This window comes from Cloeon dipterum, chromosome 4 (assembly GCF_949628265.1).
Source record: "Cloeon dipterum chromosome 4, ieCloDipt1.1, whole genome shotgun sequence".
NCBI classification, from domain to species: domain Eukaryota; kingdom Metazoa; phylum Arthropoda; class Insecta; order Ephemeroptera; family Baetidae; genus Cloeon; species Cloeon dipterum.
The window spans coordinates 24,790,658-24,818,124 of NC_088789.1; the positions used below are offsets into that span (position 1 = coordinate 24,790,658).

At 40.4% G+C, this 27,467-nt stretch overlaps 1 protein-coding gene across 1 annotated transcript in view; it reads right to left on the bottom strand.

Moving 5' to 3' along the window:
• The window catches only part of LOC135942607 (KH domain-containing, RNA-binding, signal transduction-associated protein 2-like), a 161,965-nt gene extending 148,498 nt beyond the window's left edge, over nt 1-13,467 (bottom strand). Inside the window, exon 1 of the mRNA XM_065488803.1 lies at nt 13,212-13,467. Coding sequence (XP_065344875.1) covers nt 13,212-13,314 — 103 coding nt within the window. The 5' untranslated portion in view covers nt 13,315-13,467. The remainder of the gene's footprint in view (nt 1-13,211) is intronic.
• Nucleotides 13,468-27,467: the final 14,000 nt, after the last annotated feature.

The following is a 27,467-nucleotide window of genomic DNA, read 5'->3' on the forward strand; positions in this document are numbered from 1 at the left end:
CAACACACACTAGATATCAGACCAATCGGAGCCGCGTGCCAATTAGTGGTCCCAGCCGGTTTCAAAGTGCCTTTTGAAGTGGAGCTGCATCATGGTTTCGACGCCACAGCTGATATCTCCGGCGAAATTGGATTAACGGCTTGTTGCAAACTCGGTGCGGCCGGGATGCTTTTTGCCCAGGCAATTAATTTCACACCGGCGCGGAATAAATGTGCGCCGCCGCGCTCGTCAGCCAGGTCAGCTTTGTGAAATTTGATATTTACTGCACGTTTGACCAGCGGTTGAGTGCGAAAGCGTACACATACACAGCGACTGTGTACGTGTTTCACGGCAAAACTAGCGAGCGCAGCGCGCAGCTTTGACATTATACATGATGAAGAGAGCGCGGCAGCGAGGTTGTAAATTTTCGGGCATTATTTCACCGGCTTTTGCGCAAGCAAGCTAGCTTTTTAGCACATCTCGTCAACTTTCATGATTAAAATTTTTAAAAGCTCGGCGTAAATTTAGAGCAGCTAGGTGAGTCAACAACTAGCTCGTTACTCGCGCAGGAAAAAGGGAACACGTGTGATTTAGCCTTAACAGATGTGTCGCTTTTCACAATGATTAAAAGGTTCATTTCCCATGCACTCAGCAGTCAGCACCTGCATATATATGCTTTTATAATGGCTTTTTCTGAAGCTTTTGAAGCACGGCAGATTTCTAATCTCCTAGTTTGCATTGCAAAAATTACAGGAATTTTTCATACTGATCAATAACTGCTACTTTTGAATTATTGCTATCTGTTAATTAAAGATACTGCAAAAGCCTGGAAAATGCTTGTTGCCAATGCATAATCTCATCCCTTAGGATTCAGTTAAAGCCTAAATTGACCTAAGAAGCACTGTAATTTTTTGAGAAAATTGGCTGGAAAGTTACCGTGATTTTCAAATGGTAATGGCTGTCTCCTTACTTGAAATCTGATTTAATTTCAAAACCAAGAGTTTCCCCAATAAGTGGCATACACCGTTGAACAGATCTCGACGAGAGGAATCGGAATAGGCCAAGAAAATATGTTCAAGCACTGTAAATTTTAGAGAAAATTTGAATTTTTACTGTAGGAAGGTCCTTATTTTATTATTGTAAATTGTTGAACTAATTGTTTATGGCATCCAACAATTCAAATAATTTTTAATTGTTGCCCTGTGTCATTCCACTTTAAATAATCTTAATTTTTTTAACAAAATGTCATGAATCAGAGAGGATCAGTTTGGCACCAGACTACCTGACCTGCCTCAAAACCCTGGGAGCGGCCATGTTGGAGTAGGGTTTTTTTACATTCGCGCAAATAGCACAAGTCCAAGATTGAGGTGACAGCGCAGAGGCAAATCACAAAGGGCTGCAAGTTTCTATCAGATTGCACCAAAATTGAATTGCCGCCCGCGTGCCAATATCTGCGGCTCGATTTCCTCGCAGCGCCCCGAGAGCACTTATCAGCAATTTTGCAAAGTTCCCAACCAAATTGAAATCAATTTGCTTTCTTGGGTGCGAATTAATTATGCACTTACTTTGATCGTGCGGCGGCCGGGTGGAGAAACTTTTGAGCCGCGAAGCCCTTGGGGTTGCTTCGCACGGTGCCTTCGTGTAAAAGTGTATGAATTTAAAAGCTCTGCCGCCAACACACAGAAGCATAATTACAAATCCTCCCTTGCCTCTGCTTCCGCCGTCGCCACCATTCCAATTTCCAATTTTCCTACGCTGCCTTATTCAATTTGAGCGCGCGCATTGGAAGTCTTTGCTTGGTTTCCCGACTCCCTCGCCGTTTCGCGCGTTAATAGCTGCAGGCCACCCGCAGATATGCTTCACCCACGTGTTTTCGAAACATTTTGCCTCTCTATCCGTCAATAATTATCCGAAATCGGCTTTTGTCCTGTGTCCTGCTGGCAGAACACAAATCACATTACCATATTTCAGAGCCGTCCAGGATGTAAACCTGCCCCGTTCAAATTCTCGTGTACATTGTGAGAGGGATGAGCTCTGCTGATAAATTTACACTAGAGTGATAATCATATCTTCAGTCTCAAAATTTTATATAAATTAGACTTTTTTATTATTTTATTGTATTTTAATTGTAAATATTTTTTACGTCAAAATATTATGCCGCAAATATCTAAACCAACTTAATTACCTTATTCTTGCAAGAAAATGGAACAAATAATATATATGACAAATAATGACAATTTGAATATTTATTTCTACGCTGCCAAGACAATTTTAACAAATAAAAATTACTTTTTTGTAGAACTTGTGTATTTTTTTCATAATTATGCTGAATTGATTGACTAGTTATTTTCCCTCTGCTACAAAAAAGGATATTTTGTTATTTTTGTTGTTGTTCTGAATGTGGAGGTGTATGGGGGATATTTGCTATGCTGATCGCCGCAGTAAAAATTACTTTTGAATCTAAATTATGGAGCACATTTTGCAACACTCGAATTTGTGTTTTCTGTTAGCAGTTACTGGCAATCGCCACTGCCTCAGCGAATTATAAGATGCCGACTAAAATAGAAACTGCAATTTTCACCTTCATTGACTGCGGGCTATCTTGTCATATTTGGAGTTCAAAAACAGCAGTCAAACGAGTCGAACCGGTTGAAAGTAACTGAAGGTTAGGGCGACAATTGAAAAATATTTGAATTGTTTGATTGCAATAAGCAGTTGATCGGTAAACAATGTGTTCTACAATTTGTAACAATAAAAAAGGACCCTTATGCTACAGTAAAAATTCAAAATTTTCCAATTTTCTCCTAACCCACCACATATTTGTGGCAGATTTCGATTCCTCTCGTCGAGATCTGTTCAACAGCGTATGAAACCTTTTAGGGAAACTCTTTGTTGTGAAATAAAATAAGATTTCAAGTAGGGAGACAGTCCTTAACATTTGAAAACGATGCTAACTTTGCAGACACTTTAAAAAAAATTTACAATGCTCCTTTATAGGTCAACTTTGGCTTCGACTGAATCCTAAGGGATGACTTCATGCATTGGCAACAAGCATTTTCCAGGATTTTGCAATATCAATCCTCTTTTAGAAATAAGTTACAATTTTAACATTTTTGCGAAACAAATTCATCAATCTAGTTTTTTTGGTGCTTTGTCATCTTGAAGTCAGATTGTCCGTTATCTCGTCCTACCCTGCAGGGAGATTGTGCAAATCTCGTTATCCATCTTTTGAGAGCCGTCCACGACGCAAATAATCGCGTTGGAAATCGCGCACAGAGAGCGGCAGTGGGCGGCTTTGTGTTCGATTACACCGCATTCAGCATAAATCTCGGCCGCGCGCTTGGCAGCGGTTGTAACTGGAGGCGACGTCTCAGCACGGGCTGATCAAAGAAATAAAGACGATAATTATTACCGTGTAATGAGGCTGAGAGCGTGACGAAAAGAAAGGATTCTGCTCCTTTTTCTGCTCGCGTCCCATTCTTTTTGAAGAGTAATTACGATCGCAGGCCCATAATAGTGTGCGCGCTTTGAAGGTTGCTCCGTGCATGAACGCAATTTGGCTGCTGCTGGAGAAAAAAAAATTTCCAACGCGCGCGCACACGCGAGTAATAAAGCAGCAGATGATGAGAGAAAGAAGAGAGAAAAGGAATCAAAAGAATATAAAGGAAGGTGCGGCTGATGATATTCGAGCGAGCGAGCGTGTCCCAAAAGGAGGTCTTTTTCTACTGCCTTGTCTCCTCTTTTCTCGACAGCTTTATTATGCGAGCGCATCATTCTTTTTTTTGCCTCTGTTTGTGTGTTTGCATCCCCGCCAAATTGTTTAGCAAGGAATCCTCTGCACGCGTGCGAGACGTCACCAGTCCGAAATAATAACAAAGCAGTGCAGGCACAAAGCCACGCTGCGCTGGACCAGCTATATACAAACGCGCCTTCCGTTCCGACAGGCTGCCTGCCTTTTGTGTGTTATACTGTTTCTAGCCGGTGAAACTCGAGCTTAATTAGTTGTGTTCAACTGTGAAATTTCACCCGTTCTCCTGTTTCAAATTATTATACAATTTCCCGTCCGCGGCCCCCGCAGGGCCGTTCCGACGACGCAAATTTATTCCCGCGAGTGCATTATATAATGGCGCAGCGAATAAATTATTGTGCTAATTTAATTTTTCCTCGGATGTGCTGTGCGAAAAAGGAGGCTGAAGGAAGACATGACTTTCTTTTAGGGTTGGGAATTATAGGTGAGAATTTTTCCAGGGTTTGGCATTCTGGCAAAAAATGGGAAAACATTTATTTTAAAAACAAGAATCCCACTTTCCACGTTTCGAAAATCTGGATGAAGCTTTCATTTCACTGTGATATCTCTTGGGTGAATAATAAAGGGAAAATTCCTACCCTAAATGTTCCCCTTTAACAAGTTCCACCGAGTTTAACAAGAAAAATTCAAAAACTTTCTGCTTGTCTCAAGTTGCTGTTATGCGCAAATGACCAACAGGAGCAAAATTAGTTCTGCATCCGCCAGCTTTATACTTTTTATTGATTGGACTGCATGTGCTCCTCCCATTCTCCGCTGTGCACTGTTGACGGAGACGGTGTCCTCGTAAAATTTGCATAATGACACTGCTCAAATAATGTACGAAGTCGAGAACAGCGATTAGTTGATCCCCCAAATCGCTGGAGGGGACGGGGAAAAGCTCCTTCCATCCGGCCAAAGCAAGACAAAATTGCAAGTCCATTTTACCTACCAAATTTCGCGCGGTATTTAGTGCACATTAGGCGCATGCAGGTGCCTTGGAGGCAGAATTTTCCGTCGTTCCACTTTCGTGGTCAATCGCGGAGGCATTTAATTAAAAAGCAAAACGCGAAAGCAATGAAAATTCCTGGCATAGCTTGGCCACACATGCAAAACGAGCTTCTTTTTTCTTTTTTTTCGGCTGCTGCCAGCCAGAAAGGCCTGCTGTGTAATTATTAAACACGCGCGCGCTCCTTTCTGCCGGAGACACACAAGGCACGACGCGCCGGCTGTCGCATCTCAGAATTAATTGGGGCCTAGCTGTGTGTATTTAAAATTTATTTTTCGGCACGCCGCCGCTGCTGTGCGAAAAGCGTGCATACAAAACTAGAAGGCAAGCAGGAGGAAAAAATTGGATGAACGTCAGGCTGGAGAGCAAAATTTATTAAGTAGTTCCCGGCAGCAACAGCCGCAATGGGCATTCGTTTAATTTTCTGCCAAGAGACGCTCCATTACATTATTTGGCGAGTAAATTGCCTCGCTAAAAATGTAATATGCAGTGAGAAAGAAACATAAAATATCGCTCTGAACTTTGATATACGGCCAGCATAACTTGCCGCTATAAATCTAGCAGCGTTTCTCGTCGGGTTCAAACTTCTGACAAATATTGTTTGTTGCGGCTTTTCGCGCTCCAACTTCAAATATAACAGATTCTTCGGATAAAAAATACAACTTTTGCATGGCAATGTGAGTAGAGAAATAATCCTCAACTTTTTCCGGCTTGAAATGGAATTCTAGGTTTAAAAAAAGCATCGCATTTCAGGAACAAATAAAGCTAGCGTTCTAGGAAAATCCAATTTCATAACATTCTATGTTTCATTTGACATTCATGTAAATGGAATTCACTGACCTACATTTCAGCATAATATTCAGTCTGCATAGCTCGCAACTCGGTAATTCCGCAAGGATTAAAATTAATTATGCAACCTGAGCTGCGTCCCAGCAGTAGTAAATTCAAACTTGAGCAAACAATGTTGTTTTTATATTAACATGCATCAGGATTTTGCACAAATCGTGTTACAACGGAGCTCATATTTCTTCATAATTTTTCAACGGAGACATCTTTTAAATTTTTCGAATGTAAGAAATTAAATTCACTGCCACGATTCTGGATGTGTATTTAGGCAATCCGCCACTGTCTATATGCAAGCTTCTGAAACTCGGATTTTGCATTCAAGCTATTGGACATTTTACACGCGAAAATAATTCATTTGGTGTGCTGCAAAAAACCTTTGTGCAAAATGACAGCAAGAATTTTGCGGTTTTGAAGCGGCTATAGCAAAGTGTCGAAGAAATTTTAACTTGATTGATATTTACAGATCTTTGGGGAAGGGGGTGAAAAATAAACTCTCGAAAATAACGCCTAACAATAATTACAAACAGTACTCTGAACCATAAATGAAAAAGGAGAAGGAGCTCGGCTCTGCATCCGCTACAGATCAATAGTATTCGGAATCAAAGTGGAAGTTCTGTGGATTATGAATTGATTGTGGTGCCTTAATGTCTGAATTTTGTGAATACTGAAAATTTTTGTTCCTTTTCCAACAGGCATGCCAAGAAATTCTCACCCATTTTAAGCCAGAGTTATTTAAGCCCTAACAAAGATGAATTAATTGAGCAATATCTGCTCATCTCGTACACGCTGATTGGTCAACCCTGATTATCGAGCATTCAGATTGTTTGGTGTCACAAAATATCCGCTGCAATGTGATATTAAAGGCTGTTGTGCTTGATGCGTGAATAAAACTTCCAAAAGGAGATCAATTGAAAACTGACGTTTGTAGACTAGCCTAATAAAATCGATATTTGATATCGAATGTTTTTCTGACGATATTATTGATCTCCAAAACATTGGTCATGTCTGCAGGCGCTTTCTTAAACGAATCGGTGCCAAATATTACTTCTCTAAATCTCTAGTGGAAATTTGAACTGTTGTTGCCAAGTTATCGATCCAGGCTGGTTCTGATTGGTGCGTGCGTATTTATTGGAGTACAAACTGCCAAATTGTGAAACCAAACAAAAACAGCGGAGGAAACAAGAGCTGCTGGTGCTGCCGTTCAGGGGATGATTGTTGATTTTCCGACTGATATGCAGCACACAATAAATCAGGATCATCGCAGACTCATCTGGAGCGGCAGCCTGACTATTGTCTCTTGCCGGCCGGGGTGACGGCCTGTCAGCAGCGCAGCGCGGCTGACACGCGCGCGGCGGGCGCGCAAATTCAATTCCAGCTCCATAAACAATATATAAGAACTTTGTGTGCGAATCAACGAGCCGTCCGGATGCCAGAGTTGGCGATGTGTGCGGCAACAAAGTCACCATGCAGCGTCCCCATGCGGCACTCGTGCACGAATGCAAACAGGAAAATATGATACACACCACGCGCGCGTGTGGCAGCTAGCGCAGCAATGAAAAATTTCAATTTCATGCTGGCTGCGTCTTTCTGCAGGCGGCTCATTTGGATGCAGCTCGGCGCAAAAAGGCGGAAAAAGCACAGTCGAAGTTAAATGAACGAGTTTAACCTACTTCATGTGTGCCTAGCCACCTCTTCCCTTCCCACCTGGATGGAGTTCACACAAAAGTACTTGCAGCCGCCGGTTTGCCCGGCGCATACATGGCTCTGCGCGGAATTTTAAGTAGCACCGTGCTTTACCGCCGACAACCTTTTGTGCTGGTTAAATTAAAAACTCGTTTTTTTTTTGTACCGCGGAACAAAAGCTATTTTAATTGCTTCCGTAGGCCGGGACGGAATTGCTGCTTTTTTTCCAACTAAAATTTTACTGGGATTAACATGTTTATAGAAGAAATTTTTGCCGAACCGCTTAGCTCGGTTGATAATGAGTTGCAGTCTTTCGCTCGTAAAATAAGAGGGTGAAGAGCCCTTCATTACACTTCGCGTCTCTTAATTATCTTTATAAGTCGCGTGTCGGTTTACAGTTGGAAAACAAGCCATAATTTACGCGAAACTCATAAAACACGTCACTTTGTAATGCCAGCCAATTTCCGCAACGGTGTCACCCCTTCGTGCACTTAAATTTGGATTTACTACACGGCTAGAAAGTTAAAAATGTCTAAAAATATGGCCTCATTGCCATAAAAGCCGTGTTATTTCCACCTGATGGCCGCCTTTTGAAGAGGCAGTGCATTTTTTGCCGCGGGTGTGCGTTTTATTCCCGCGGCCAAGTACGCCACAATAAAACCTACTTGTTAGGAGAACTTACTTATTTAGCTCGGCTACCGCCGCGCGCTACAGTCTGCTGCTTTCGGCTTGTTTATTAAAGGGAATGCTTAATGGGGGGCAGTAAAAGCTAAGTGAGTGCTCCTCGCGACTTAATTTTCGTCGCAAATAATGCTGCTGCTCGAGGAAATGACAATCTTTAAAATTTAATCCCGCTTGCAAAACTTCTTCTCATTATTTAAACGAATAGACCGACGCTAAACTTTGTAAAACGTGTTTTTGTCGTAGGGCTGAATGGAAAACTGTTCAGTTTAAGCAGTTCTCCATTAAGAACTTAAATTGAATCTGTCAATTTGCAAGGGGATTATTCTGAGAATGTTCCTTTTCGCTATTGCCAACAATCAACTACTTGATGAATTCAAAAGTCGCATTTTCTCGGTGGTTTTTAGCTCCTTACCGCTCACTTTAATCCCCGAGACCGAGATTTGTTTATAATTTCTGAAGAATTTATCCCTTATTGTTTAAAAATTCCTTTATCTCAAAAGAAGACATTAATCTATGATCAATTATTGCTTAAAATTTTTGTATGACTAAATGAATTAGACAATTATTTAAAAGAACCGTTGTTAAAATATTTATTTCCGTGTCTCAAATACCCAAAACGAGTCGTTTTTTACTTGTATGAAGTATGAATGGTCTGGAAAAAGTCATTCCCAGATTTTAGCCGGTAGAAAAGTCGCCAGCGAATCTGCATAACAATCAGCGCCGTTGATGTATGCAGTCAGGAAACCATCTCGTTCTGGAAAACGTTCTCCGGATAATTTTTTTTTCTTCCAGGAGATTGCACAGGAAAACTTGAAAAGAAGCTAATGAAGGGGAGCGGTTGAAAAGCACGGGAGAGACAAGTGCACGATGCCGTTTTCAATTGGCGTGTTCCATTTGCATTTGGCGCCTCTCCCCTTTGAGTGATTATTTTACCAGCCGCCTCATAATTGGCTGCATGCATTATGCATCGCGCTACAAAACGAACGGCCGCCCAATGCACATGCTTCGCAAGTGCACTCGTACATAATAAAAGGTGCTAATCCAGTGCATTATTTGCATCTGCATTTGCTGCGCCGAGCAAACCGACCGAGAAGCTGCAGCTGCGCTCGGAAAAATCATTCCCTATATAGTCGGCACTGATTTTCGGTCTACTTCCTGCATATGGGACTCTGACGTAAACGATAAACAATTTTTATGGGTATTAAGAGCCACGATCGTGCGAGTTTTCTGTCATTTAAAAAAAACGTTGAGAAATTACAAAGACGTCTCATGGCAGTCTAAATATTGCTAATAACCAAGCATTTTCTTTCAATTTTTCGAAGGTTTCCAGTTTTTCCGTCCGGTTTTTACCAGTGCTAATGAAATGGAACGAAATTTCTGGTTTTTGGAGTTAAATTTTCATCAAAATCCTCCAAAAAAACAGTAGGGGAAAGAGAAAATTTCAATTGGATCATGTGTATGTCCTTCTGTAGTGATAGAGTGTCACAACACCTTCTAATTTAAACTAAAGTGAGATATAACAGCTGTAAAAAAGAGATCACTCGATTATTTTCTCTCTGTCCAATAGCCAAACCTTGATTTTGTAGGTATTGGCACAAAATATCCGTTTTTAAGTTTTTTCCGAAGAATTATATTTACTGCTATACAGTTCTATTAAAATTTCAAAGGTTTTCAAAGGTTATAGAATGCTCGATTAAAAAAATCCACCTCATTTTTTGTCAGCGGGATCATAGAAAGTATTTTTATGGCTTATTGCTGGTCTTTGAGGCAAATGATGACTCCCAGGCCTTCTCAACTGAGTTTTTTTTTTAGTAGAAACGTAAGTATAAATATTCCAGTTCCTTTATGTTGAGATGAAAGCTTTGACTTTACGATTTAAAGGCCCAGGTGGCCATACTTTCGCAAATCGCGAATTTTAACAACATCCCCTTGATCGTTTCACAAAATTTAATTTATTTGCATCGCACCCCTTGTTCCTACGGTACCAAAACCGAGCAGCTGTGCGTGGAAAACTAATTCCAGCGCCGATTTTTTGGTACAACCATCATGCAAAACAGACATACTTTGAGCTAAAACGCAAATATGTGCATAATAATGATCCTCTTGATGAAACTGCGCGCGCCCAGAAAATAACGATTGCGCTAATAGGATTAAATCTAGCAGTGTACTTCTCCACTCGCCCGGGCAAAAATCAATTTGCATGGAATTATGCAAGCGGATCATTAGCGCGAGTTTATAAATTCGAATTCGGTGCGAATGCGTGTACAAATTTGAACAAAAAGCGGCAGCCGAGCGGCGACGCTTTGATGAAGCAGCTAGGACTGTTTTTCCGGCGCTCGGCACTCGCCTTTGATGCAAATTTTCAGCTGCGAAATGAGCGAGCAAATTGAAAGCGAGAAGACGACTGTTTCGCTCGCTCGCTCGGCGCTCCGGCAAAATCCACCTCAAAACAAACGGCCTAAAATAATATCAACAACGCAACGCGCAACGGGCGCGTGCATTCATTCCGATGGATGGCGCCGGTGTTTACATACTCATTTGCAATTCAGCTGCTGCTTCGAGAATTCGCCCAGCACATGTGCTCCCTTCGCTGCCGCCGCTGCTGCCATGCCTATAAGAGGTAATTTCATGCTTGCTTACACGCTTCGCACTTGATAATGATCCTTGCATGGCTGCACTTGCTTATCAGATTTCAGCCGAATTCGCCAGTCTTGTTAGCAGCCGCGCCAAATGTGTATGTGTGCTGTTATTCAAGCAGCACAATGAATAAATCCAATTAGCGGGCTGGTAAGAATCCAAAACACCATCTATCTATCTATATACAGTTTGCGTTTTCACCTTCCAATCTGGTTCAAATTACATCATATATGAGCCATGCGACACTGATTTTAATGCTTACAATTGTTTTCTACCGAAAAATATTCTAAATCGTTAAGCCTTAAATTGCGTAATTAAACAAAACTTTCAAAGAGTATTAATTGAGAACAACAAATCATGATTTAAATTATTTTATGTAGTTTGATTTAAATAAGAATCTTTGCGTTAGATTGAAAATTATTGTGTTGCAATTGTTGAGGACAACAATTAAAAAGTTTTGCGTTGTTGGCTGTAGCAATAAATTGCACAATAACTTTATTTGCTGTGGAAGGAATCAAGCAAACAGGTTTCTCATTTTCAGGGTAGAGAAATAGTTGCATTTCACAAAACTGCCAAATTTCTCGAAGTATCTAATGGTTTGTCAATGATTGTTCCGCTTGAATTTGATTCCTCCCGTAGTGATGGTTTTACTATAGTGGTGTGCGAATCTTGAGTTTAATTTTCTCTTCTGGTGCAAATAATCATGATTTTAAATAGTTTGCCACTTTACTAGCATGCAAACTTTAAATTTTGCTTAAATTCTAGAAAAAATGCCACTTTTCATGGTTTTGCATTTCTTTTAAAGAGACCTATCCAACGAGGGATACCTTACGACGGGAAATATCTGCTCAAATAAGTGAAAAAGACAGTTCCCGTCAGTTCAAAAGCCAACAAACTTTGTAGCTGAGTTTCTTTGTTAATTTAAATTTTAGCTTAAACTTGATCATTCAAGATTTGTATTGTTAACTAGCCATTTCACAGAATGATTCTCTTTTTTAACCTCAGTGTAATAAATGCCAACAGAAAAAATCTACAGTTATTACGTTTTTACACCGCCTTTCACAAGATTTTTCTCTTTTAAAAGAGTAGTTCTCCTTTGATTATCCTTCCAAACCGTTTAGTGCGGAGTGTGTTTTCATCCACGTTCAATTTACATAGCCTTGTTAACGTGTATGGCGAACAATTAAAGTGCAAGCATCGATGCATACACTCGAAAAGACTAATGGCTGCAGGCAGAACGGCATTTTGCTTTAATCAAAGTCGCTATATTGCTTTTTACGCATGGAAGCGTCGCAAGTATTCTGACGGCAAATATTTATATTTACCTTTTTCAGACGCTTGCCGAACAGCACAAACCAGCGTGAGAATACACGTCTCGCAGCAAATGAAATAAAGTTAAATCAAAGATCGTGTTTCGTGTTATAACTTTGCATTAAAATCAGAACTGCATAAATACCAATTATAGGACTGGAATAATTATTAGGCTCGTGAACGAGATTTGCGGACTCTGCTGTCAACCATTGTCCGCCATGTGGTCAAATAAACAACGAGAAATTCGGCACTGTGCAAAGTTGCTAAACCGCAATCAGATAAGCGTTGATTTACATCCATTAGTGGAAATAAAATGACGGTCCAACGATTAGCTCGGTCACACGGAAATCACGATAGCAAAAAGGTTTAAAAATGCCTTGCGTAATTTCAATGGTCGTTTTTCCACTATAGTTGGAAGTTAAACAGAGAAGAACTAATTTTGCGATTTTGTCAGAAAATGTGTTAATTTATTTTTGTGAACAAGTTTTTAGACAAAGTTTTTTCCACCATGATTTTTTTGTTCCTATAATGTCCCACCTCTTTCATTACAAACAGACGGTAAGTTTTTCTACGCTTTTCTAGTACTCTTTTTTATGAAGAAATTAACTTGAAATGAGGTGCAATCATGGAATTTCAATAATTTTTAAAGCCCATAACATGGCCATCTCCCCCCGAAAAAGTTTTTGTTACCATTATTTTGTAATCTGGATAGTTTCGTTTGAATAATTAGCAGCTGAAAGGCTTTAACTCTAGGATTATGTATTTTATAATTTAAATTTTGTTACGCAACCGTATGGTTTTTTATTATTTATAATACTGTAAAAAAATCAACTAAAAAATAACAAGAAAATCCTTCAAAACATGAAATGAAAATGAGTTTAAAAGTTTAAAAATTTTAATAAAGATTGTAAAAACAGTTTGATTATTTCCTTGTTTTGGCAACTAACTTAATTCCAGGTAGTTATTTTCATGAACAGTTTCCACTTACCTTGCAAAATATAATTTTTTTTCTTCAAAAGAAAAACCATAATTTCCAGTTTGTTTTTTCTACCAATAAAACAAAACGCAAATGGTAAATATGGCAAACCAATAAAAAAATATCACAAATATAGAAACATTAAAAAATACGTTTTTTAACTCGCGGTTTTCTCCAAAACCAGAGAATGAAAAGCATGTTCGCGAAAGCTGTCAATCTCAGCCGGGAATTTTCCCTTTCAGCGCGGCGGCTCGTGTGTCACGCGATGCCCGTGTTGGCCGCCGCGAGGTTTTGGTACTCACTGTGTCGTTGGGCTTGCATCATGGGTCGCGTGTAGCTGGGCATTGCGTCGTCCGAGTGGTCCATCTTGAGCTCGTCAGGCAGGCCGTCGGACAGATCGTCCATCACTGAGTGCGCGTCCGAGTGGTGCGTTCGCTCTGTGTCTCGCGGCTCGTGCGTTGTCCGTGCCAGAGAACTGAGTCTGCTGCGCAGGCAGGCAGTGAGAAAGGAAGGGGTGCGCTCGGCGCGGATGCTGAGGATGCTCTCTCTCTCTCTCTCCACCGCCGAGCCAGGCCAGGCAGGGGTGAGCACCGCCGCTTCCCCGACCGCCAGCGCCTCCCTCTGCGTGGTCCCACCACCAACTACCGCGCTCGCTCGCTCAAAATTGATATATTTTGTGTGCGCGCCGAGCCACCGACAGACAAGAAAAGTAAAGCGCGCCCCTCGCACCCCCAACGCTTGCGATCGACGCTTTTTCGTGTTCGCCGCACGGCTGCATTGTACCTGCAGACGTCGCGGAATGTGGAATGTTCTCTGCCTGCGCTGGAATTCGACAGCAGCACGAGAATGCTGCTTCTCGAGCTAATCAGTCAGCTTGCTTGGGCGAATCTTGCCAGAAAAAAAGAGGAAAAAGGAATCATCCCATTGTCCAGATTTTTGCTTCTGCAACTTCAGCTTAAAATCTTTTTAAAAGTTTAAAGAAAACTAAAACTTCAAATATTATTAACATTAAATGCTTAAACAACAACAATTGTTCATGTTTACAAAATTTTGTGTTTAAAAATATTTGTTTTTTACAATTAAAAAATCTTTGTGTGGTTTTTAAATCTATTTTTATTAAATTAATTTATATTTATATTAAATTTTAAATACAATTTATACATTTCATAATTTTTAAATTTGTACACCTCGTATAGCATTAGAAGAACTTTAATAAAAATATATTGCGATTTAATCCCACTCTTCCTACTATTGTTAAATATAACAATTAATATTGTACATAAATCAAACAGTTAAAATTTCATTTTTTAATAATCCATCGGTGTGTCAAGGGGTGGAATGTCTCATCTGGCCAAATAAATCCTGATTATGATCACCTTTTGGCAAACTTTGTAGTCGATTCTCTCAGAAATTTCAATGAAAATTTTTATAATATCCCCAATTTTCAGAGGATGTGTACAGTAATAGGTACACACACAAAAAATTAATAATAACCTTTGAACTAAACAAGAAGACCAAAATTTCTTGCATAAGGCCAATCAGCGCATGCACTATAGATGTTTCAGTCTCAACAATTGGCTTGAATGAAAGTCATTTTAAAATTTTGCAACAACGATCCAACACCCAAATCACAGCTTTTGATGCGTTTCATGTGTGTAAATTTAGGTAATTAAACAGAAAAAACTACTTCCTTCTTCGTAACATTTCCCGTAAATTAGAACGTTCCTGCAACGATCCGCAATAAATTTCAATCAAGAAATCAAGTATATGGCACGTGCCATTCTATACGGATTTTACAGTATCCTTCGTCTTAATTAAGAATTGTGCGCAATTTCAAGACTCCCTCGCGCGTGAAAGCATCGAGCAGTACAATTTTGCGCAGCGGGGAAAGGCACGCGCCATCAGATTTGATCGGTTTGACGTGTTTTTGTATGTTAAAGGGCCTAATTAAGTTTCGGGCCTAAATCAATATTGATGGAGCTCGAAGCGGAATTTTATTTGCGCCTGCCTGAATAATTTTCGCCGGGATTTATAATGCTTTCACGGTGATTATCAGAATTTTTTGACGCTAAAAGCTGCCAGCGGCACTGCTCATTTTAAAAGGGTAAAGTTTTCTTGGGGGGCATTGTTTCCCAAGTTTGGCGCCCGACGAAATGAAATTTTCATCGCCTGCTCAAATTTATTTCCCGGAAAAGCAGCTCTGTGGAGGTGTGGGCGTCGGGGAGTGCGCACCAGGAGATTATGTTCGAGTCTCGAGATTATGGTGTTTCAAATTCCCAGCAGAATACACTCTTCACTGAAATGTGTTTAACGCTCTGGGTGTTATTTAGCGAATAAGTGGATCAATTTGTCGTATATCTCCGTTCTGATGATTCCATCCTATCTGTTGCGCGGTAAGTAAAATCTCGTATAACTTGATGAACTTCTCCGGGGCAACTTTTAATGGTCTCAATATTCTCAGAGTGAGTCACGTCGTGCAGAAGAAGAAAAACAATATATAAATAACATTTTACAAAGTATATATTAACTCATTTCCATTTGAATTGCAAAGTTTTAATTTGATTTTGAATTAAATTCTTCCTTGTTATTGCAGTGCTTCGTATAAATTGTACCAGAAATAATTTAAATTACAGAAAATGAAGCGTAATTTGAGCAACTGACTACGTCGTGCTGCGTAAAGACCGCGTTGGTGGAAAGCGTCCCGCTGGCGGCGTCCTACTTGCAATTATGCCACACCTGCAACCGCGAAGACAACTGCTACTCGAGACAGCGGCCGAAGTGGTCTGGGCCGAAGTAAGGATCTCAAATCTCCGAGTGTTGATCGCTTCAGTTTACAGGGCCCCAAACTCAAGCGCGGAGCATAACGAAGAACTTCTCCGCTCGTTTCATCTAGCAGCCGAGCAACAGCATAATTTTGACGCATGCATTGTGATGGGAGATATGAATTTAGACATCAACTGGAGCAAGGAGCCACCAGAGCCCAAAGTAGCGCCGGCAGATAGATTCTTGGAGGCATTTAACGATTTGGCTTTCGCCCAACTTATCCAGGACTCAACGAGAACAACTTTGAGAACTGAGAGAACAATAGACTTATTCCTCTGTGATACTCCTAATCTCGTCTCATCAGCAACTGTCACTGACGGTGTTAGTGACCACTCGGCCTTACTCATTCATCTGAAAATAGACTCCAAACGACCAACGCCGATCGCTACAACACTGCCCGATTGGCGCCGAGCAAACTGGACAGGTTTGAATAACTCTTTAGAAGAGAAGCTGCAAGGTATATCCAGCATCGACGACCTGTTCGTTGCTTGGGAGACCTTGAAGACCGCTCTCTTTGAGAGCATGGTGGAGTTTGTGCCACCGAGAAAGACGAAAGGCAAACGAAAATTGGTACCATGGCTGAATAAGGGTCTGAAAAAAATAATAAAGATGAAGAACGAACTGTTCACAAAATGGCGCGCCGAGAAATCCGCCGAGGCAAGAGAAATCTTTGAAACCGCGAGGAATGTGGCTCAAAAAGCAACAAGAGCAGCCAAGGATTGTTGGTTTTGGACTCTTGGGCGAGGACCGGGTGGAGCGGCTATTTTTTGGAAGTTTATCCACACAAAAACGAAAGTCCCAGTAAATACTGTCAGCTTTACAGCTGGAGGACGAGTGTTCACTGAGCCACAGGAAATAGCAAGTCAATTCCTATCCTCCTTTAAGCAAAACTTCTCGGCAATTGAAAATGACTATCCCTTTGTTCGTCGGGCTCCAGCACTAGATGACACAATCTGTGAGTTCCATATCACAACGAGCGATGTGGAAAATCTCCTTTCTGTCTTGGACAGTAACAGTGCTACCGGTCCCGACGGCATCCCTGCCATTCTCTTAAGAAAGTGCGCAAAATCCTTGAGTTCCAGCCTTGCGAGTGTGTTTAATCTATCCCTGCAAGCACGCGAATTGCCAGCAGACTGGAAGTGCGCTGCGGTCACTCCTATCCCAAAAGACGGCGACAGACGTGATTTTAAAAATTACAGGCCGATTAGTGTAACCTCACTAGTTGGCAAATTACTGGAGAAGCATATAAGAAATCAATTGGCAGGCTTCTTCCAGAGAAACAACAGCCTGCCTGACTGCCAACACGGTTTTCGTGAAAAACGATCCTGTACTACCATGTTAATGCGGACGTTAGACGCCTGGACTGCTGAGCTCGACGGAAAAAGTGGAAATCACGTTCATGCCGTGTTTTTAGACTGGTCCAAGGCATTCGACATGGTGCCTCAGCAAAGATTACTCTCGAAACTAGAGCATTACGGCGTGCATGGTGCCGCACTCGAGTGGCTGAAAAACTTCCTCGTAGGACGAAGCCAATTTGTGCGCTTTAATGGAGCGCGCAGCGAGTCCTGCGAGGTTCCCTCGGGTGTGGTACAAGGAAGTGTTCTAGGACCGCTGTTGTTTAATATTTTTGTCGCGGACCTTCCTGCAATTGTGCAAACAAATATCGTCCAATATGCAGACGACTGCACCCTGTACCACGAGGTGAGCAACATTGATGACGTAGACACGCTGCAGGAAGATCTTGCTAGAATCGACGTTTGGTGTATTAACAATGGTATGAAGCTTAACGCCAAGAAGTGTGTGGTAATGGATATCTCACGCTCACGGTCACCGTTCAAACCACGGTACACTGTCGGTGGCGTCACCCTCGAGTATGTTAGTACACAACGACTTCTTGGCGTGCATATCTCCAAGGATCTCCGCTGGAATCACCATGTAGACATCCAGCGGAAGAAAGCAGCACAAACGCTCGGTTTTGCGGCCCGCAACTTGCAAGGCTGCACCCAGCGAGTAAAGAGAATAGCGTATCTGTCCTTGGTCAAAACCAAGATGTTCTACGGCTCACCGGCATGGCATCCAACAACAAAAACGAACGTAGAGAAAATGATCAGTCTGCAAAATCGTGGCCTACACTTCATTTACGGCCGCCACGTCCCACCGCCCGAACACCGGAACATGCTATCTGTGCCAGCTCAGCTCAGGTATAACGACCTGCTGTTCTTCAAAAAGTGCCTGGCCGGAGTTACTGACTACGACGCCATGGCTCGCATAACCTTGGGGCGCGTGCACCGCGGTGATGACCAGCTATACCCTAGACTGCAGCAGCCTCCTGCCCGCACGGAACTTGGCACAAATGTTTTTGACTTCCGAGTAGTGAAATATTGGAACGAAATGCCACATACACTTAAATCTTGTTCAACAGCTCAGTTCCCATCGCTTTGCAGTGCGTACGTGTTCGCTAATTTTTAAAGTGTTGAACATTCTAGTTTGGGCCCATTCCGACATTGCTCCCAGGAGCAAGGTTTTATCAAGTTGTTTGCCAGGAATGGTGCCCTTTCTCACTTTATTTTTTTACTTCTGACTTGTCTTATTGATGTATTTGTATATTTGTATTTAAGTGAGAATAAACATCTATAATAAGCGTTATGATTATTTTATTGAAGAGTAAAAAAATTATGTTATAAAAAAAACACTATTTTGACCTCAAATTAAAACTTAAAACATGCAGCTCTCAGCTCATTGAATTTGATGAACTTCTTGAGAGAAACTTTTAATGGTCTCAATTTGTAGAGTGAGTCACATCGGGCAGAAACACAAACAAAAAACCATTTTAGTAAGTATAAAAACTCATTTCCATTTAAACTGCTAACTTTTCTGACAGCTTTGAGCATAAAATAAACGAATACATTAATCCCCAAAGAGGCGGCTGACGGGGAAATTTTCGGAGGCTGCGAATAAAAAAAACACACGCGGCCCCGTTCGCACATAAAAAAGCTTTTCTCGAATTAACGCGAACTGCCTTTTGCACAAGATAAACGGCGAAATATTCACAATGTACACGCGGGCTGATCAAAAATTCTCGCCATGCACACCCCCGCGCGGATTTAAAACGGCGGGGTCGCTGTGCGAAGGGGCAATAAACTTTTGATGCCGGTTGTTCATCATGCAAATGCGCCGTGTGCCAAGTTTCGGCTCGGGCTTATCTGGTGTGCGGAGGCCGAGGGGCCGTACCCCCGCCCGCCCGAAACGACGACGTCGTCGTCGTGTGTTTGGCGAACAAACGCGGTCGCACCTGAGCCCGAGCAGCCCGTGGGGTGACCTTTGGGGGCTGCTGCTGCTGCACGCGGGGACCAGCGCCTGCTTATTAAAAGCCATTGATCAGCCAAGTGCCGCCCATCCAGCCCTAATTACTTCCCCCGCCGGAGTTTGATTAAATTGGGCCAGCTCTGCTGCTGGCTCAGCTGCGATCGCACCCTCGGCCATCCGTGACAAAACTTGAAGAATGAAGAACTGCCATTAGGCGCCGGCGAATCAATCCGCACATCAAAGGAGAATGCAAGAAAGAACTCGCAGTTCGCAGGGGTGCCGCCTTCAAATTTATTCCGAGCTGTTAACTTTTTTCATTACATCCTGTTTACCTTATTCATTATGGGAGAGCTTCAAAGCGGCGCCTTATGGAAATTCCGCTCCGAGCACTCGCAATTTGGAGCTGTCAGGGTTCGGTTTGAAGTTTTGAGGCGGGAAAGGCTGATTTTCACTGCACTTTTGCATCTAACACTTTTGACATAAACGGAAATCTCATTCAGTTAAACAAAAGAAGCAAAACGCTTAAAGTTATTTCTGTGAACGACCAGTTTTTTCGTGGCCAGGGAGTTGGGAAATATTTTTTCTATTAATATTTTTGCTCCGAAGAAAATTAAACCATTTTAAGATTGTATTTAAAACCTCAATTAAATTTTTTGTCCGCTTGATAATCTCAAAATTCATAATTTTCAAGGACTTGGACCAGAGATAAATTCCCTAAAAACATTAGCGAAATTGTTAATAAAATACTATTAAATAGCCCTAAATATCAATTATAGAATATCACTCTTCTAATCTCTGTCAATAAGGATTAACGCCAGGAATACCAAATTTCTTAGTCGTAAAATATTCAAATTAAATTTAACTTTAATTCCTTTTGACACGAAACATCATTGCAAAATCTCTTGCTATTGCAAAAATACAGATGTGAAGGAAGTTATTTAAATCGTAAAAATAAATTATTTTTGCTGCTCTCAAACACACTTAATAACTGTTTTATGCATTTCACTATTATTTAATAATTTTTAAATTAATCATAAAAATTATTAATTCATAAAATGCAAAATATTATATAATTGTAAATTAGCAAAACACAAAAAAAACTCACACCACTCAAATTAGTTTATCTGTGTACATTGGAATAACTTTAAATTTAATACACACAAAAAGAAGATATTAACAAGTGATGACGATTACTAAAAATCTGAAAACAGAAAGGCTGGAAATTATTTGGTTTGTGGAATATAGCCTATTTAAGATGGAATTTCAAATGATGAAAAGGGATTTATTTGACACATTACACCATCTCTTTGCTAATTTTAACAGTTCCCTGTTCAAGAAATCAATAATTTAATTGGATTCCTCTCGTTGCAGTGCAAAAGTAACTTTGGAGAGAGTGCTTACGTTGAATATTTTAAAGATTTGCGGCTGCGGTGCTTCCGTTCCTCCTCCCAGTGCAATAATTTTTCACAAATTGGAGCACGGAGAGAAACTTGGCGCGGCGTAGTTGTAAAAAGGAGTGGAAATATTACACCACATACATAAACACGTTTTTACTAGCTGCAATTACCTAGTTTATCAGCCATCAAAAAGTTAATTTTACTATCCTTGATAGAATTAGCAGCGCAATAAAACAGACAGTGCGCGGCGTAACTCTTGCCTTCCGCCTGCTGCAGAGCGCATGATAAACTGCGCTAGTGCACACTTAATTGATTACGTAAATGTCCCATTACATAAGCTTCAATTTTTTTCCGTATCCAGAGCGAATAAAAAGATGATAAAATACAACTGGCAGAGATGTTATCCGTTCCCCTTGCACTGCATTCAGGGCCTCCCGCGAGAAGAATAGCTTTTTAAATCTGCAGTCCGACTGAAAGCAGAAAAATACACGACAGCACTGCTGCTGCCGCCGGGAAAACTAATGATGATGTTTTCTCCGCCGCTCCTTGATGTACGAGTGCAGCTGTGATAAAAATATATAATAAATTACGTCCTTTCGCCGTGGAAATCAATAATTCGAACTGCCTGAGAGAGTGATAGAGAGGGTTGGGAATTTTAGACGACCATGCTTTTGACCGGTTTGTACTTTATTCGATATTTCTAACAATTTTCTTGAAAAGTCTGGCCAGTATTTTGCACTCTTGAAACTTCTTCAAAATTACTTAAAATCGTTTCAAACGATTTTACCATTGGTGAATTTATACTATTTTGGGGAAAAAATGCGTCTTGTGTTAATCCATTGATCCACATTGTTATAATGAAGTCAAAATATGAATGTATTTTCTTTTTATATCTCTGGATTTGAAATTTCTTCCAAAAAGGGTACGCAGTTTTTTATTACAAAATCGCATCCTCACTATAGAGGCTAGAAATTTGAATTAAAATAATTTAATTTATATCACCAAAAACATTTTTTGAGGGACATGCACATTTTTTACCATTTTCTTGTGAAAAATAAAAATATTGGATGGTAAATTGAAATGTCTGATATTTTCCTCAAAGATAAAAATAACTTTTCTTTATTACGGAAACCTCCTGCTGAAGCTCGCTATTTTATATATTTTTTTTTACACATAGCATTACAAACTTCATGGTGACAATTTTGACGTATGAAAATTAATAAAATAAAAATTACAAAAACAAACACTAAACTAGAAGAGAGCACAAGCAAATTACACCTCACTTCAAATCAACAAAAATCAAAAGACCTATTATCAATATTTTTTTCAGATGCTTTTGTTGATTACAATTCCTTTACATGGTTTTAGCTTCAAAAGAGAGCTCCGTAAGTCAAATTTTAATGGTTTCTTAAGTTGAAATATTAATTAATTTTGACTCTTTAAATTAAAATCGAGAATTTTGCTTAGTACAAAACTATTTTAAAGCTCTAATTTATCAGCAAGACCTCTTTACTTTTAAATAAAGAGGTCTGGTTAATTCTGGCTTAGTAACAACTTTCTTCTTTTATTATTTTAATAATAAAAAACTATTTAGTTAAAAATAAATTATAAAATTAACTATAATTTTTTTTAATTTTTAGCTCAAAAATAAATTTAAATTCATTATACTTTATTTTATATAAAAATCAGATGACATGCACCATAAGATGTTACATATATTATGAATTGACTAACTCTGGAAGAAACTAATTTTGAGCGTTTTTATTTTTTGTCATCTAGCTTTGCAGGCAATAAGGAAATTTAGACGTGTTTCAATTTACAGTTATACGTTTAGATTTGTTGTGTGGTTTTAGACGGTTTCAAGTGTGTGCAGTCTTTGAATTGCCCATTTGGCGCATAAACGCAAATCAGACGCAAAGAAAATAAAAAAAAAATATAAATCGGCCGTCTTAAGTTCCCAGCCCTAGTGATAGAGCGAGCGAAAAGTGCCACAAACTGCAACAATGGCTTTTCAACGAGGGATGGTGACGTGTTCTGCACAGTTGCACTTATATGCGACGGCACATACAATGCCCCAGACGGTGCAAATAAGAAGCGCCGCTTTTTCACCAGCCGAGAGAGAGGTGGAGAAAAATTGCACCTCCCGGCGCTGAATGAAATGCATCTTCTTTTGCAAATTGCTGCAAAAGTACGCCATTTCCATCGGATAATTGGACAAACTTCTTGCACTACTTGAGCCTTAGACCATTTTAACATTATTGCTTATGCGAAACAATCAGGCTGCCCTGCATCCGTTTGACGGGGACACGTGTGCGATAGACGTGTGGCTGCTTTCATCAGCAAATCCTGTGAGAGTTGAAAGCGGCGCCGCCTCCTTTCAAACGGGACGAAATTGGATGCAAACTAATCTTGGCGAATGGATCTGATGGGTTATATGCGCGCGGTGGGGTAATATTTGCGCACACACCTGCCCAGCGTCGGCGAGAACAAACTTTTTATATTAATTCCAACGCAGGTTTATCCCTCTTCGGAAACTAATTATTTTCGCTAGATTGTCTCTTTCAGGACAACTTTTTCGTGAGGTCGGCCGCGGCGCCAGAAAAGTTCCCGCTGGATCTGTCAGTTTTTTCGTCAAGTAACGTAAAAAATAACAAACTTGTAATTGGTTGGGGCTTGTGAAATCCTGATCATCATCTAATTTTATCTTGGGCTCCTATTAAAAAGAGAAAACAAATTGAGTTCAAAGGATACACATCAATCATCAAGAATTTAGTGTTTCGAAGATTTCGAATCACACAAAATTCCGGTTAAAAGCGTGACAGTAATAACTAAAAACAGACTTAAATAAAGCTGAAGAGAAAATTTTGAAAAAAATCATCGTTACCTTTTTTGAATTTCCATACAGAAATTGGGAAACAGCTTAATTTTTCCCAGGTTGCCGTTTAAATTTGCAAGAAAATTAATCAGTGGGAAATTTCTTCTATTGAAAGTCATGATTTATTTCACCATTAGAAAATTTGATATCGAAAATTCATATCGTTAGACCAATCACAACGAGAGGAATTAAAATCAAGTGACGAAAATTGTATAATTTTTCGAGAAATTTCAGTTCTAATTTCATCACATACTATCATTTTTGCACATATTGCAGAGAAAAACTCATTCTCTATTCCACAAACAACATTCTAAATTATTGGCCTGTGTACGGCATTATTATAAAACAGTGTTATTTTATACTTATGCAAATGAAGCCATTTGAAAATGTTAAAATACATTTTTTGAAATTTTTAACCCTTACTCCATCTTTAAATTTAAAAAAATATATTTGGATAGATAATCGAGTGAAACATTGCTTTTTTGAATTAAATTCTTGCAGCGATCGCCGACAGTTAAATGCTAACAAGTGCTCATGTTTTCAAACTTCAAACAAAAAGGTTCATCTTTAAGACACTTTAAATTATAATTTTGGTTAAGAGTTAAGATCGAATTGTTTGTTATTTTTTTCTGGCTAAAAAACAAAGTTAAGAAACAATGTATTCTCATCAATTATGTAATATTTGTCTCTTATTAGGTCAGAACAGCAGAGCACCATTTTTGTATTTATGCCCTCACTACTCATTTGTACGTATGTGAGGGATATGCATCTTGAAGAAAAACAAACGCTAATATTAAAGAAATATCTCAGCAAGATTTCCGGATATTAAAAATAAACATCGTGAGTTTTTCGAGTTAACATGCACAAAAAAATATAATCTGAGGGAATGGAAACGTATCAAAGTAAAAAAAAAAATTCCAGAGAGAAAAATATGAACAATAAGTTGAGGGTATTTCAAGATTTTAAGTAGACCCATATGTTAGGATGATTTATTTTCCAAAACGGTCGATATAATTGGATTTCCCCCAGATGGAGCTCTTTTATCTAATGCGAAAGATACATTTTCTTTAGTTAGACCGAAATTTATTTACTTTCGATCTTTTTGTTCGTAAAAAGAGGTTGTAAAAAAAAATATATGTAAATTGTTGCAGTGGCCAAACAGCAATATAAATTTGAACCATGGCTCTAGGCCCTTTTTACTGCTCTTGAGCACAAAACTAAATTAGCCACTTGATGATGCTGAAATCAGCAGCGCACTCGACGTAAATCACTGCGTTGCAATTAAATGAATAATTTTAATCCAGTTGTAAAATTGGCACCAATACTCGGTAACTAAACCACAATCACATTCCAGTTGCACAATAGCAAGTGCGTGGAAGTTGAAAGGCTGCTCATTAGCAGCGGGTGAGGTTAATCAATCAGCTACTTCATTAAAGCAGCCGTAATTTACGGTGCAAGATTAAAAGCGACGAACAAAGCAGCACTGGCAACGGTGCTGGATTGAATATGCTTTGGCTCAGCGAAATTCCGCGCATACCCCGATCCACTTGTGTTTGTATGTGGGTGCCTTTTGTGCAGCTGAAATCAGCAACTTTGGCGTGCGGAATTTAATTAAAAAACACGCACTCAACAAGAGCAGTGGCTCGTTCGAATGCACCCGATATGGAATATCAGCGAGCGAGCAGGGGGACCGTAATTTAAATATTAACACACAGACGCATTTCGGCCGAGTCCTGAGAACCGCGAGAGCGAGCGAACAAGCGAGCGGCGTGTTCAGCCGCGAGAGTATCGATTCGGGCCAGCAACAAACGCCACAATGTAATCACTAATCAGCACACTAGCGCACCAGCGAAATAATGCGGCTGCCAGAAATGATCTCTCTCTGCGCTCTGAGGGGGTGCTGGAGCCGGCAGCTCCCCTTCTCACTCCATTTTCCAGGAGAGGAATAATTTTTTTTCCTCGCGCGCTCTCCTTGAAAAGTAAAGTGTCTCCTCAGCATTTTTCGTGGAATAAATCACAAGATTGCGGGCATTCAGAGTCTTTCCACTTCCCACCCTCCCTGCGAGAGAGAGAATCCCATATTCCGTGTGCTGTAATTATTGTTTTAATGGGGCCTGTTTGTCGTGGCCGCTGGTGAAGAGCATCATCTGACGCTTGAATAATGCGCCATCACACCTCATTAAATTTAGCTGCCTCGCCTGCCTGCCCGCCCGCCCGCCTGCCATCAGCCTTTCGCCTAATAATAACGCCACCCACCGAATCCCTTTCTGTGTGCTGCAGCTGACCGCCAAAATAGATTTTGACACGACCTGCAAATTTTACGCTCATTTATCAAACGCAAAGTGAGACCAAAAGAGAGAGGCATGTCTCACCGCTCTCGGTTCGAAATTGGGCAGGCCCTTCGCCATGCGACTTTAATTTTGGCCCTCTCAGCACGCTTTATTGAAACGTCAGGAAAGGCTGACGATGATTTGTCTATTTATACGTTCGCCTAATGGATGATTTGAAAGAAAAATTGCGCAGTGACCAAGAGGGTGCAAATTTAACGCCTCTTTTGTCAAATTCTAGGGGGAAGGTACTGCGTATGAATAAGATTAACGAGATAACCTATTTGCTTACACGAACCGTAGTGGCAGGGTCTTGAATTTTTATAGGTTCCTATTTTAAAGGGCAATCTTTATTCGTTGCGAAAAATTCACCCAAAATCCTTGATAGTGCGGTCACATCCTCCTCAAACCATTCAGGTGCATGATTTGCTCAATTTGTTCAATTAAACGCTGAAATAAAAATAATGCTGACTTAACAAGGCAAAGGTGTTGTTAAACTAACAGACGATGTGTTGAGAGAAAGAATAGCCTTGGAACAGCGGGGTCCAGACTCGTGCGACGCGCAAATATGGCGTTCGGTGGAGTATGGTGCGAAAAAACGGAAAAGAAGCCAGTTTTGGTCAATATTGTGTCATAATTTGCATAACTTGTACTAATTATTGTGTCTTTTGGATCGTAAAAACAAACTCTTGACACTCGTACGGCAATCCAAAGAGAGCTTTTTGTCTCCCACATTCAGACGCTATCTTGGATCTGTGCAGTGCGAACCAATTTTATCGCACATCTGGCTCCCACTGCCTTGGAATAAATATGTAGAATTTTTCATGTTGAATAGCCCTGAAACTTTGATGAATCAAAATATTTTAAACAATAAAATATGTTTAATTCAAAGCAGATTAGCAGAGTACACAAATTAATTAACTAGATGAAACCAAGGATTCTACCCGGTTCGTTTCTAAGCTAAACTTTTCTAGAAGATACCTAGTACTGTTCCTGTCTAAGATTTTTTTCCTTCCTTCCGCCTAAAATCCTCAGAATTTCCACGAGAGTGAATTAAAGAGAGTGTTTTTACAATCAGCTGTGTGGCATTCCTCTGTACAGCTCACAATGGGTTTAATGCGATCATTGCAAACAATAAACAATCCAGGGGTGAAATATGAATGGCTGCCTCTTTGCTGCGCGTGTAGTGGGCGAGGCATTCCTTTGGAGAGAAGGCCCTCAGGAAGTCTTTCTCTTTTTATGTGGTGCTAGACTGGCCCGCCAACAAAAATATTTATGGTTGCCTGAACTCGCCATTGTGTAGAATTACTTTGATAGAGGAACGAAATAACACAAAAAGAGAAAAACAGACCTGTTTCTGCTTCCCTTCCTACTTTTCCTTATTCTCGCGGCAAGCGCACAAAGAGCATCAGCAAAAACTGAGGCGCGGCCTTGATTCAAGGCACACTCCGCCATTAAAATGTTCACGGCTCCGTCGCTTTCTCGAGCAATTCCTCTGCACGTCGACAATCAACTCGGCCGCGCGGGGTCAAATTTTGCAGCTGAGCGACAAGAGCAGCAGGCACTTCGTTTCCACGTATGGAAGATGAAAGAAGTTGCCGAGCGAGTAGGAAAAATCTGCATTTCGCCAAGGGCACGTTTATTTCCAACATTTCAACTCTATTTGGCATGATGAGGAGGTCGGGCGGGCGCACGTATTTATCAAGCACCGAGCAAAGCGCCACTTGTGTTTTCTAGCTGCTCGATCATAAATCACGAGTTTTTACCCTGACGCGTGATTAAATTTTGCCAGAGCCTCTCTCATCGTGGAGCACCGAGACGGTAGGGCTC